We start from the raw sequence: 14,906 nt of genomic DNA, 5'->3' as shown, positions 1-14,906 counted from the left end.
TCCTCCCCCTCTCCCCAAAACCCGATGCTGAAAATGGTGTAACTTTTTACCAAACAATATGTGGTCAGTATACAACAAATTGGAGTTGACGGGAAACTTTTACTTTGGATGTTGAGGTTAGGCCTTTTTTCGGTCTATTTGCACCGTACTATTTATGGTTCTTCTTTATGATTTTTTTTACGTACGATGCCCAAAATTTTGATTTTATAAAACGGCGATAGTGATTTTATTAAAGGATGGTTTTAACATGTTTTGGTATTGCAATGATTCTATTCTTCTAGATTTGATTTTAAAAAGCGGCTGATTTTATAATCCAGTGATTTTATTAGTGGCGGGTACTGTATCCCAAAATAGGGCAATTACACTGAAACATGTATGACACTTTTACTTTATTTTTTCCTTTCCTAAGTTCTTTTTCATTTAGCTCAGTATCAAAAAATTAAACATTTGTTAATATTATCTAATTTTACAAACACTTATAAAACAAATACATGCGCAGTAAAATTAATATCTGTTTTTAAAAATTAATTATTGATTTTATAAATCTAGCAATGTGTGTAACAGTTTGGGTTTTCAGATGTCATAGACGCTACAAGGTAAGCTAGTTCGTTCCATCTACGATTTTTTCCGATTTCATTGTTACTTATAAATTTTCTTATTGGTGGACCGAAAAAAAAGCCTTCTTCCAATTTAGCATAGCTTAATTTCGAGAAAAACTTTTCAAATAAAAAATTTCTGCATTATTTATATCATATCTCTTTGATAAAATTTTATATCCAAGCCAGTTTTATGCGGAAGAGTGAGATAATGGAATTTTCTAGCGGAATAAGAGATTCATATTTGACATTTGATTCACCTCAAACAAAATCAAGGTTTTTCAGCTAATGTTTAACTACGTAACATTTTTTGGGTGGGGGGGGGAGACCCTCTACTTTCTCATGAACAAAGATAATAACAATATTTTGTAAATCCTCCTAGTCCATGGAATATAGCAACAATTTCTAAACCAGTCGTTAAACATCAAACATTGCAAATGGTATTTTACACAGTATACTATTAGGGCCTGTTCACCTCGTGCAATTGCACTGCGTTAGAATACCTGATGTGTAGAAGCAAGGCCGGATTTAGGGCAGGGCAGGCGGGGCTACTGCCCCTGGGTCTCCACAACATATGGGCCCCACAATACAATTTTTACAAAATATCATAACTTTCACGGGTCAAAAATCGCATATATACATATATATATCAAAATATTTGGATATATATCAAAGTATCGGATATTTTCGAAATTATGATGATCTTTTCGAACCCTGATTAGGGGCCTCCACTCCTACGTCGCCCCGGAGTCTTCACACTTCCAAATCCGGCCCTGTATAGAAGTAATGCGTGGAGAGTCCCCGCCCCGAAATATGATAGACATAGTATGTCAATCTAAGTGAAGGTTTATTATCATTATTTTTCATGTTAGATAACCTTTAGATATTTGCATGTTGCATATCCTTGTTCCTTAACGAACGCTAGAATCCGTGACGTAACTAGTTTTGGAATAGAGAACGGCACGTGTAGTGGGCGATGCCCATGACGTGACTACTTTGGCGTCGATCCTTCTAGAACAAGTGACGTCATGTGCACACGCTTTGGGCTTGGCCGCTGAAGATCACGATCAGGTAGCATTGAAGTGAAGATATGCTAACGAGATTCTGAATATAAGCGAAGCTGTTATCAGTTGATCTCTCTCTCACTTCTTGCACAGCCTAGACCCGTTGGCTCATGTCAGGCAAGTCAACTTGCTGTTTGTTCAGCAAGCTTAGGCTGTTAGCCTTTTTGTTTAATTAAAGTAGTATGACGTTTGTCCATTGAAGACTTTGTTCCTCATGAACGATAGTCGGGTCAATTGTTAATTACTTATTAGTCTAGGTCAACGCGGTATTTGCAATAATGGTATACTTATTCTTATTTACTTTTTGTTAAAGCCATATACTTTGTTTTTATCTCTTAATAAATTAATTGATGTTTACTGAGCTATTTGTCTTCAATCATACTGATTCACGAACTCGAATTTCACACTCTGCTAAATGTATTACGTTGTTTGGGTAAGAGTTAGTTTTAATCATACCTTCCCATCCAACAAAATGCAAATGAGGAAGTTATACGTCATACGGCGTGAACTGGTTAAAAGCGCGAGTTGCGCTATGAGTGTTGTCGTCGCCAGTTCGTTCATACATCGGTCAGTAGTTGAGTAGACTGTGTCGAGGTCTTTCCTGTAAACCGCTATAAGCGCATAATCCATAGGTCGCTGGATCAGAACCGGCCCTTCTATTTTAGTTCGGGAACAAGTCAACCTCAACAGTACATATTCTTCATACCACGGACTGGAACCACCAGAAAGTAGCTTTTCATTTATTCTGTATAACGTCCAAGGACTATGATTTTGTATTAACAACCTTAATTTAATACATTATATTCAATCAAAACTTATATTATATTCTCTTCAGTTGTTTGCTGGCCAAGAAGCGACATTTGTACATAATGTAAATAAAAGAAGAATTATTTTAAATAAGATGTTCTTCTGTATCAGTTTAAAAATTACCTAAATTGAACAGACAAGCATCATACAATGCATGTTAGTGAAATACCAAGCTATCTATGAGATTATGTTTGTGACTTGATTGCATTGCATCAGGAAGTAACATACCAAAATGCTGCATTGATATGAATGCGCATCAGCATATGAGTGCTCTCATAGATTGCATGGTATTTCATTTACGTGCGTTAGTTCTTACCATTGATGGTAGTAACGCAGCACAATCGAGTCATGTTATAAATGAGAAGAACGAGGACGCATGAAAAGATACAGACATTACAACTAATAAACATGATTTGTTAGACAATCGTTAAGCAATTTTGGTTCAGTTGAATTAAGTAATTCAATACATGTAACACTATTAATGTTTGAAAAATTGTGTCACAATGTTTTTTTTTCCAAAAAAAACTTCAAGAAAACAATAATAATAACATCTAATCAAGTAGAACCTTTAGAGAAAGATTTTAGCCTAAAATTTTTTATATTACTAATGTTTTTTTTTTATATTTCAGCAAAAACATTTAAGATCAAGCTTGTTATTCTTTTTAATGCTCTTTTTTTACATACACAGGGCCAGATTTAGGGAAGGGAAGGCAGGGCTACTGCCCCAGGGCCTCCACAACAAAGTGGTTCCCACAGTAAAATTTTTACAAAATATCTTAACTTTCACCGGTTGAAAATATCGGATATATACATATATATCAAAATATTCGGATATATATCAAAGTATCGGATATTTTCCAAAATATGATCTTTTCGAACCCTGATTAGGGGCCTCCACTCCTTCGTTGCCCCGGGGCCTCCACACTTCCAAATCCGGCCCTGTACATACACAAATTCAAATTTTGTTTTTATCCGTAAAAATACAAAAAAAAAAGGGGGGGGGGTCACCCACAAACGATGTCACACTTTGAAAGGGGAGTTTTGACAGTTTGTAACCAGGAGGATGGAGAGAGGGATAACAAAAAGTGTGACATCACAATTTTTTTTACAAATAACATTATGCTTATGCAAAAACAGCATGACATGAGCAAGGAAGGGGAAGGGTGAGGGGGGTCATTTAGGGATGCTAGAGGGAGCATTTGACCCCCTCCCCCTGGCATCAAGAAATCAATGTATTTACAAAAACATAGGCGTTGTTTGTGTTTTGTCAATATAATATGCATTGAGTACATATCATTATTTCACCTGAAAAAATTTTAAATGTGGGGCCTGGAAGAGACTAAGGTAAAATGTGACACTTATTGGCAAAGGGGGCGGGGGGGGGGGCAAAGTAGACGAAAAAAGTGCGATATCATATATGGACACTTCGAGAGGGAAATTTTTATGTAAAAAATAATGTGGGCAATATAATATGATACTACATGATAAGGCTAAGCATTAGAATAAATTAATTATGCATTACATTAGGTGATTTTACTATATTTGATTTTTAAATAACAATTGTATTTTAATCTCTTAGATCAACCTTTAACTTTATTTTTTTTCTTATAAAATGAAAACATTTTGAGGAAACTTAAATAACATATGACAGATGCCTCCCCCCCCCCTCCCTTTCAACAGTAATCTAAAAAAAAAAAAAAGTAAGCGAATAAGCAAAAAAGAAAGAGATAAGGCAAGAAACAAACCTATCATGCTGAGATGCATTATCTAAGACTACAGATATTTCAACATCACTTGTGCTACGAATAATAAAGTCAACAGGAACTATAACTGTCCTGTAAAAAGAAGGAAAAAAAAAAAACAGAGATCATAAACAGCTACATACACAATCAACTGTACACTAAGTTGAATTAACAACTTTACACTCAAACATTCTGATGCATTAATATGAAAACTGAAGTTAAATTTAAAGAGGGTTAGGTAAATTATTGAGTCACATTTAAAGATACAAATTTAGCACTTTTATCGAAATATATTTTTAGATTATTAGCTATCAAAATAAAGAAATTCAAAGCAAGTACTTTGACTTTGAGTTATCAATAATTTTCAGCACACTATACGCAGCAACATACACAAAAACAAATTCTGCTAACTACCGAACGGCATGACTTAGAGGGTCACGGATCTTGCCGAAATTCCAGATATAGGTCAATTTGCGCTAGATTTGAACCCGGGTAAATTGGTTTGACTGCATAGGTCCTAGTTTGGCCCCAATGGGAGTCCAAAGTTGCCAATTTAACTCCAGAAAAGTAATTGTTTTTCCAATGAAGTTTTTTTCCACTTTATTACAGTATCACGCAATTGAATGCATTCATAATATAGAATAAATTCCCCCTCCCCAACATTGAACTAACAAAAGACGTGAAAGATGTTAAGAGAGCAAACATTGTGCCAAAGCTTCAAATTTCAACAACAACGGTATCGTCGTTCAAGGGCGCATATATAGGGGGGCAAGGGGGGCTTGAACCCCCCATTTGAAATTAGAGCTTCCTTGCTTTTGGTACTTTTTTCTTTGCAAAATGTAAAAACATTTATTCTCCAGCCATTAATGAATAAGTTATTAAAAATGAAATATTTTAATGACTCTAATCTGCCCTGAAATCCATTTCCATGGAGAAAATACCCACCTAACCCATGCGGAAAATATCTGAGCCCCCCCCCCCTTACAATTTTGCACATGGGTGCCCTTGTTGTAGGGGCATTCCAAGGTATTTTTGACATTTATGTAGAGTCCGTAACGTGACCTTTTTTGCCATAACTTTTTAACTTACTGTTTGATTAGCATATTATTTTATTTTGATCTTTTCCTACCAACACACCAGCTCAAATTAAAATAATTTGCAAATCAAATGGTAAATTAAAAAGTTATGGCAAAAAAAGGTCACGTTACGGACTCTACATAATGTCCAAAATACCGTGGAATGCCCCTGTAGTTCTAGAACCAAGTAAGCAAATTTAGACCCTCCTTGCAACTGAACTATTTTACCTGGGCTCATACCTAGTACAAATTGACCCCAATTCAGGAATTTTCCAGATTCATTACCCTCAAGTTTTTTTGCCGTCTGAACCAGACTGAGTTCCAAGACTCTGGAATTGCAACGGCATTTCCAATGGAATTGGAACTTTACCACAGTATTTGCCCGCATCTCCTGTCAGTTCAATGCAGGAGGAGGGGATTTATTCTATACTAGTGGTACCCGCAAGGCTTTGCCCATAATAGAAAACTTAAAAGGTCTTATGGTTCGCCTGTATATTTACAAATAATGTATGGTGAATTTTCTCGCCAATTGGCTTGTACCCATCTTACGGTTCCATGTTATGATAATTTCGTATCTTGCCAATTGGCTTGTGCCCATGTTACGGTTCCACGTTATGACAATTTCTTAATTTACTCGTCCATCTTATGATAGTTTTGTTCTCAAAATTGGAATAGAAAAAGAACCACATCGAGTTTTCGAAAAATCGCTTTGAGGTGCACTCCCCACTGCTACAAACTGACTTTTTGCCAAATTTCATGAAAATCTGCCGAACGGTCTAGACGCTATGCGCGTCACAGAGATCCAGACATCCAGACATCCTCCTGACATCCAGACAGAGAGACTTTCAGCTTTATTATTAGTAAAGATAAAGAAGACTCGTCTGACTTACATTTTAGTGAAAACAGATAGCCGAAACTTATTTACCATAGATGGCACAACTACGCAACATTTCTCTTGACTAAACCTCCGGACCTCCAGGCACAGAGACTTTCAACTTCATTATTAGTAAAGATTGTGAATGCATTCGGTTGGCTCATACTGCAATGCAATCGTAAGAAAAGGGTAAAAAAGCTTGATTTCAAATGAAAAGCCATTGCTTTTCTGGATTCAACTAGCAACTTAGGACCCCGGTTGCAGCCGAACTAGGGCCTATGCAGTCAAACCACATTACTTGGCTTCATATCTAGTGCGAACTGACCTAAATCAAGAACTTCGTCCGGATCTGCGACCCTCAAGGTTATGCCGTTTGGTAGTAAGCATAGGTTTGAACAAATATCCTCTGGTTTTTAAAAGGAATTCTCAGCACATTTCATTCAACTCTTTTTTTTTACTACACTTGCATTAATCACAAAATGTTTTATTCAAAATACTCAAATTTTAATCAAGGCAAAAAATGGTTGAAAACTGCAAATTTTGTGTAATAAATTTTAAGATGACTTAAAGTCAAAAAGCCTTAAAGCAACTACCAAATTAAGGGAAGATTTGACAAAACTATTTTTTTTTCCAATGGCACATTTAAAGACAGTTGAATATCAAAAGGATAACAACAAAACTATAAATGAAAACAAACAATTCAATAGCGTTCCCAGATGGATGTCCGAGGGAGAGCAGGACATCTGGACAAATGAGGCATGTCCATGACTTCGTAGAGATCACACAAAGTGCAGAAAGGGTCAGGAACCACGTTGATACAACAGAGATGTTTTCGTAGGCAATCATGGCCAGATAATAAACGAAACATGGTGACAGATTTCATCCTAGGTCAATTAGGGACATTCAGAATCAGCTCAAACCATGGTTTATTGCTGTTGCGATTTTTGAGTTCCTCGTGAAAAGTGTCTTTAAAGATTTTCTTTATTAAGCTTTTGATGTTACTAAATGGAAGCTTAGGATTGGTTCTCTGAAGAAAAGATGCTCCCTTTTTGGCCAAAAAATCGGCCATCTTATTACCTTGGATTCCACAGTGGGCCGGAATCCACCGAAGAACAACTGTCTTATTATTTCTGGCAAGCCGGTTAAGGAGCTTCAAACAATTATCGGTGGTTAAAGTTCGGGAGTGGCTAGGTGTATCGATAGCTTGGAGTGCAGCCTTTGAGTCCGTTAATACAACTGCTTTTGAAAAAGAGTCTAAATGTGGCTGGAGCTGTGACAGGGCCTGGCAAATTTTTTGACAAAACTATAAAACACATTAAAAATGATTCAAAATGCAAATATTGGAGTTTGAAATAAATAAACTAAATCTCAAAAATCTTGTGAAATCCCCAAGGAAAACTTCAACTTAAATTATCTTTCAGTTGAAATCCAGATCTAAAATACTTGTCCCAGCAAAAATGAAAACTAGGTTTCTCCTTAGAATTGAACAATATGAATTTTATAGGGTCTACGGATACAAATAAGTCACTTTCAACTTACTTTTTGACTGTAAAATTATGCTGTACACTAAAAGGATGATTCAACGAACACTGCAACATTGATGTTATCATCAGTTCAGAAGGCACATGGTTCTGTTGAAGTTGTTCTACTTCTGTCTCCGGTGGTTGCAATGCGATGTCAGCCACCTGCTAGATCAATGAAAGAAATACATACAACCACTCGAAAAATTTAACCAATCAAATTTAATTCACAGTCACATTCAAACATTTTTTAACAAAATGGCCAACAGAATAGAAAGGAGTTGTTTCTGTGTCTGTGTGTCGCATCAAAATCAGACCTAGTGCATTCTTTATGACATTTGTTCCTTCATTTTATATGTGTTTATAATATGTTTTCATAAATACAGTATACTCTCGATTTTCCGTGTGCGGATTATCCGTTTGCAGATTATCCGTGCATCATTTCGAAATCACACTTTTTAAAAGCTTCTTTCAGGCGCTAAAATCAAAGTAAGACAAAGCGTACCCTACTATCCGTGCACAGAGGTAAATTTCTCCCTCCAAATGTCACATCTTTAATACAACCCATGGATCAAGGTGTAATTGCGTCAATGAAATGACTGTACAGAGCTGAACTTTTAAAAAACTTGATCCACAAGATTGTAACGCTTACAAACTTTTGGAAGCAGTATTCATTATTGGATGCAGTGCATGGTATAGCAGCTGCATGGTGGTCAAAGGTAAAACCGGTTACCCTTGCACAATCTTGGAGAAAACTCTTGCCACAAGAGTCATTGGATGAAGAATCATCTTCGATTGCCGAAGATAATATCGATAACATCATTGAGGAAGTTAAAGAAATCGAAGGTTTCGAATCAGTTGACGCTCAAAATGTCGAATAGTGGTTTAAAAGTGACGAATGGGAATCAGGATTTCAATGTCTAACTGACAAAAATATCATTGAACTTGTTACTGAATCAAACGCAAGTGATGATACCGAAAAAAAAACAAAGATGAAGAACATGAAGAATATACAATTTCACATTCTACTGTTGTACAATCTGTGGAACATTTGATTACATGAGTGAAAGAAGCTACAATTACGGATAAATAATTGCAGTAAGAAAAAATCGTACGTACATACGCAACAGTTTAAACAAACAAAGAAAACAAAAATGTATCACCGATTTCTTAAGCAATAAATTTCGAAAAAAAGTTCCTGGTTTGTGTGAGTACGTATATATATTATTTAGTTTTTCTAATTTCCCCTTAAATAGTTACCCTGCATATTCCTTAAATGATTTTTCGGATTATCTGTTTTTTTCGATTATCCGTGCGACGACGTCCGGTGATTAGCACGGATAATCGGGAGTATACTGCAATACAATTTTCGCACAAAATTATAAAATATGTCAACGAAACAAAATGCTTTTGAATATTTTTTGAGAAATTTCTAATACTGGTATTCCGGTATCACGCTTTAAAAAATACCGAATAGCAGTATTGAATTTTTAGTATGCTATTCCAATCCCTAATTCCAAAGCATAAAAACACGAAAAAAAAAAGATGAAAAAATATTATAATTAAAGATTTTCTATCTAAATGATATATTTCTTTGAGAATCGATATTTAAAGGGTAATTTTTTTTCATTTCATCATTCCAAAAGCTTTATCATGTTGTATGTCCAAATTATTTTGATTTAAATAAAAGGTAATAATATTATTTTAATCATACATAGAAATATAAATTACAGCATAATGATAACATAACGTGAAATAATAAAAAGGAAAAGTTTTTTCTCAAATACCCCATTTTGATTAACTTGGTTTTATTTCAACAAACAAATCTTGCAGTCAGCACTGCTCAGCAAAAATATTTGGGAGTTTGCTTCTGTGACACATTTTTACCTTTTTATCATAAAATTGCAGCAATTCCGATTTTAAAAAAAATCTTGTAAAATAATAATAAAAGTAGAATTAAGGTAAAGATCGTAATAAAGGAGAAATTTAGGAAAAGATCTCAAAAAAGAGGACAATTATCGTCCCTGCTATTGCGAATGATAGTAAAACAAAACTACAACTTTGAAGCCTTTAGTTCCCAAGATTTAAAGCTTTCACAAAATAACTTAGTAAGCAATAACTAACTTGACAACCTAATTTAAAATGCAATAACAATAACTTAATCCGCAAAATTCTTACATCCACAGAAGGGGACTTGACTGGCACTGAAGATGGCACTAGATTTTGGATTGGTACATGATGCTGACCAGTAATGATAACGTCTTTACCATTCCTCGAGACTTTTGCCTACAGAAAAGAGGGAAGATACAACCATCTTACAAACTGTTACAGCAAAAATTTAACTTCAAACAAAGTTTGCATATACCTGTGCTCACAAAATACAACGCATTATAATGCAACAAAATAGGACTTATATACTGTGTCCACCTTAGACTGTTCCAGCCATAGACTAATAATAAGAGTAGACCGAGCTTTCTCAGACTTGCTGATGAAAAAAAAAGGTTCATGGATGCATCATGTGACTGGTGGAAAGGCTTGGCGAAAACTTTGGCAGCATGGTTGCTAGATGGCAACATTATCTATAGTTTGGCACTCGACATGTATTTTAAGACGTAATGTATTTTTATCATAATTTTTTTCCAGGTGCAGAGATTGAACTGTTTTTCTTTTAGTTATGCATTATTTTGACATTAGTAATTAGTTTTTGATCAGTTTTCAGTAACTTTTATTTCATTTGGAACTGCTACGTCAGCGTTGGCGTGAACTTAATGGCGTAAACGTTTTGCGTTAACGCAAAAATGTCCTAATCGGTATCTTAAATTGAAATTATAGGTAAAAATCTTATCGTTTGCCAATTCGTTTTGGACACTTGCATCTTTAATTGCTTACAGAGTCATTGAAATTGACTAAATAAAATGCACAATACTATCTAAACGAAAAACTCACTATGTTAACAAAATATTTACAACTTAGAATAACAAATTTACAAATCAGACTCCATAAAAGCTCATTCTTCCGTGTTCCATCAATTCTATTTATTTTATTTCTCGCGGGCGTTGATCGTCTGCTTCGATCAACGCCCGCTGTTGCTAGGATATCCACCAGTCACATGGTTTGCTTTATGAGCAGCAAAAGGGTTGCCATAGCTCGGTCTACTCTTATTATTAGTCTATGGTTCCAGCAAATGTCAACCCCCATCTGTATTTTAAACAAAAGAATTTGTATACATAATTATGATGTGAGCAGGGTTCGTACTCAATTTCAGAAACAAAATGAAGGAGTTTTGGAGGAGTTTTGAAGGAGTAAAATGAGATTTTGAAAGATTACTAATGGGCTAACCTTAAGTGATGTTACTTTGTGTTTTCAATATATTTGACTCCCTTCCCCTTTGTCACAAAGTGTCACACTTCAACTTACTACTCCTCTTGTCACATGTCACATTATTATAACAACTACATGGGTGCCACTCTAAAAATTGGCCAGGACTGAAAAGCACGTGGCTCCATTTCGCGACACCAAAATGTTAGCGCTTAGTTTGTTTGATGTTTTAGACATATATAATGCTAATTTTTGATGCTGTAACTATATAGTAAAACCAAATTGTAAGATTAAGTAAAAATTAAAACCTAAATAAAAAAATAACATATCATTGTCCAAGATTTTTAGGAGGTAAAAGCAGAAAAAGAACTTAATAATAAAATACAATAAAAAAAACTTACTATTTGCTACAGCAGAAAAAAAGCTTCAGATTTTATAGTTCATGTAACATAAATAGTTCATATTTCATATAAAAAAATAGTAATAAAAAAAAATTCAGGTATGAGATTCTTGGCTATAAGATGCAAAAACTTTAATAAAATTTTCCAAATTAAGATAAGAATTGTTGAAATCAACAGATTGAGTGATTTTTTTAATTACTTTTTTGGGGGGAAAAAACAGCTTATCTTTTTAACTTTAGCAGATGGGCCAGTTTTTTGTCCTCAGAAAAATAAGACCTCTTTTGAGATTGAGAGATTCAAAAGTAAAGATTTGTTTCATCTATAAAAATCATTTTGAACATGGAAAAAAAATTCGATGGCCGAAATTTTTGAAAAGACGGAATTCCGTCCCTTGGACGGAAGTGTGGCAACCATGTAACTAAGTGATGTCACATTTTGTCACTTTCTCTGTTCCCCTTGTCACAACTTCATGAACCCGTCTCCCCCTCAAGGCTTAACATCACTTGTGGATGTGGATGACCCTTTTTACAATATCGTAACTGCGATTTATTAAACAATTGTTTTTTTAACGCAATCACTTAATACAGTACTTCTACTTATGTATCTTTCAATATTTTTAAAAAATTAAACAAACTGACTTTTGCTGCTGAGAGTTTGGTGGAGGGAAAAGCAGTAATCATACAACTTGAAAAAATAGCCAAGCACCATTTAAGCATGTTTTACTTCACTTATGAAATGGCTTAGTCATCTAATAATATTTACACCTTAAACTTTTATGACTTCTGTGATTAATTTGTAAATCTTGATGAAAAATATAAATATACGAAATTACTACATCAAAATCATTTATATACCTTTTCCCTTGTGACGATGTTAAGTTGTCGATTGAAGTATTTTATGTTACTGTCATAGAGGAAAATTATGTAGCCTTGAACTAAAAAAGAAGGAGTTTTGAAGGAGTTAGAACTAAAATGAAGGAGTTTGAAGGGCCCTTCTAAAAAATTTCCTGAATGAAGGAGTATTGGAGGAGTTTTAAAGGAGCGTACGAACCCTGGATGTGAGGAATATGTTTGTTTTGGGTATCTACCAAGATATGGCCAGAACTCTCTTGGATTTCCAAAGCATATTTTAGTTTTCATTTCATACCCGAAAACTGTTTACTTGCAAGTAAAATCGTGAGTGGTTAAATTAAAGGGGATAAAAATATTTTTTTTGAAAAAAGTGTTCTTACTGTTATATATTTCATTTCAAAGTGTGAATTTGAGTCGGAACTAAAGAGAAAAGTGATTTGTAGTTGTTTTGTTGAGTCCTAAAAATAAAACAAGAATTAAAAATAGTCCGTTTTTCAAAAGTTTGCGAACTTTGAAATAAAACTATCTGCACCTCATAACCTACAATAAAAGTAAAACACCTTTTGAAGATAATTTTAAGCTCTTTAAATTATTAACTACTGATGCAAGTAAGTAGTTTTCGAGACATGAAACAAAAACTTAAAAAACTCTCCTAAAGCCCAAGATAAGTTTCTCCCACTTCCGGCAATATTTTGATAGGCAACCCAGCAGAAACATATTTCTCTAATCATAATTATGTATAAAAACTATGCTTTTGTTATGAAACAGATGGGGAAGAAATTCGCAGAGAGATCCTGTAATTCCAAATTAGCAATGACATGATTTTTATTACATTGTAATGGGCTCGTTCAAGAATTGGGTAGTAGAAAGATATGAAACAAAAAATAGCACTCTAATATGTCAATTAAATAAAACAAGGTATTAAGCAACGTTAAAAGATCCATTAAAATATAAACAATTAGCTAAATAAATGAATTCAGTGATTGAAAGCAATTAGCAATTCTATAAAATATAAAAAAATCTGCAAGAAAAGTAACTAAGCAATTAAACAACATGAAACTTCCATCAAATGCAAAACAATCTCTCAAAGAAATGAAATCTTAAGAACCCCATTAAAATATAATTAATTAAAGCATAAGGACTAAAAAAGGAAATGTAAACAGTATTTTTCTGTTGCTGCCAAGTTAGGAAGTAAACAAGTCACAAAACTCCAAATTACACTTATTCCACTCTCAGCACTTATTTCTCCCCTGTTCTCTAAGCATATCAAATACTAAAACATGACAGAATATGTTCAACAAAATGAGCTAAGAAAAAAGAGAAACAAACCTTCCAGATAAGCACTAAAAGAAGTATAAAGTCAGTCTCTGTTTTGAGTTTTTTATTGCAATCTCTGACTGAAAGAGCACCCTTGGAATTATCAGCATATAACAGAGCCCCCAGGTCCAGACCAGATTTTTGGCTGAAATCTGAACATGGAGTGGAACTGCTATCAACCTGAAATAGCAAAAAAAAAAAAAAAAAAATCAATCATACATGGGCAGTTCTCAAAAGGTGGGAACAAAAAAGTTAATTCTGAGCAATTTTTAAAATTTTGAAATTTGACATCAGTTTTGTCAGTCAGTTTATTGTTTACAAAATAAAAAAACTGTCTTTAATTTTTTAGTTTGTGGAAAATATTATCAACAAATTATTCAGTTTGAGATTCATACCCTTAATTCTTTTTCGAAACATATGGAAATAATTTTTTTAAAAAATTTTTAACGGTACATTTGCTCGGTTAACGTTTTGGTATGTCCAAAATTGTGCCTTTTAGCAAAGAAAATATTTTTAAAGGGTATTTGAAGAGCATTTTTCCATAGTTTATGTCAATTCTTGTCTCTATACAGTATTATAAATTTAAATCAAAAATTTTTGAGTTAATTAAAATAAAAGTTATTTGGTGTTGAAACTTCAAAGTTGAGGTCTGTGTTTGCTCCAACCTTTTGAGAACCGCCCCTATACAAATTTCAAAACATTTGCATAATATATCTCAAATTCACAACATATTAGACACTCCAATGTGTAAAAAGCATCCTCAAACACTGATACAATTGTATGGGAAAATTTTACCCATTGTCAGTAAAATTTAAAAATTGGATAAAATATGCAAGAAATAGGTGTTTCAGAAATCTACAAGAATCAAATCATTTTCATCTTGCATTACACTAACATAAATTTTGCACTCTTCATCGTTATGATGACCTATATATTCATTTTAAAAACAGTAGCCATTGATATTTTTTTACGCTCTTAAATTATAAAGAGTAAGAAAATCCATTTGTAAAGGATCATCTAGCAAGCGACCATCATTACCCCTAACACAGAACAACAATAAACAGCTTAGCCATTGATAGATAGTGTCAAGAGTTGGCTCAACCATTATTGGACGAAAAGCTAAAGGAAGAGGAGAAAATTTCTTTTCAATCTCCTGTACCCATGGTAACTGCAAAATGACCAACCATAGGGTCCTTTTATTTAATGAGCACAACTCTACATGTACTGAATAGCCCAGTCCAGAAAACACTTTAACTTCCTGTAAATTTCCCCTTTAACTCCAGAAATAATCAGTTAAATGTTTGGCACATTTTTCATACTTACGGAAAGGAAAAAAACAA

The 14,906-nt window shown here is 34.0% G+C and overlaps 1 protein-coding gene across 1 annotated transcript in view; it reads right to left on the bottom strand.

Moving 5' to 3' along the window:
* Nucleotides 1-14,906, bottom strand: part of LOC129224165 (trafficking protein particle complex subunit 8-like) — a 92,323-nt gene that overhangs the window by 6,135 nt on the left and 71,282 nt on the right. The window contains exons 24-28 of the mRNA XM_054858582.1: nucleotides 13,579-13,746; nucleotides 9,864-9,965; nucleotides 7,699-7,847; nucleotides 4,213-4,302; nucleotides 143-160 (exon numbers count right to left, since the gene is read on the bottom strand). Coding sequence (XP_054714557.1) covers nucleotides 143-160; nucleotides 4,213-4,302; nucleotides 7,699-7,847; nucleotides 9,864-9,965; nucleotides 13,579-13,746 — 527 coding nt within the window. The remainder of the gene's footprint in view (nucleotides 1-142; nucleotides 161-4,212; nucleotides 4,303-7,698; nucleotides 7,848-9,863; nucleotides 9,966-13,578; nucleotides 13,747-14,906) is intronic.

Source organism: Uloborus diversus, chromosome 6 (genome assembly GCF_026930045.1).
Source record: "Uloborus diversus isolate 005 chromosome 6, Udiv.v.3.1, whole genome shotgun sequence".
NCBI lineage: Eukaryota > Metazoa > Arthropoda > Arachnida > Araneae > Uloboridae > Uloborus > Uloborus diversus.
Note: the sequence above shows the minus strand (reverse complement) of the source record. Positions and strands in the feature narration are given on the sequence as shown.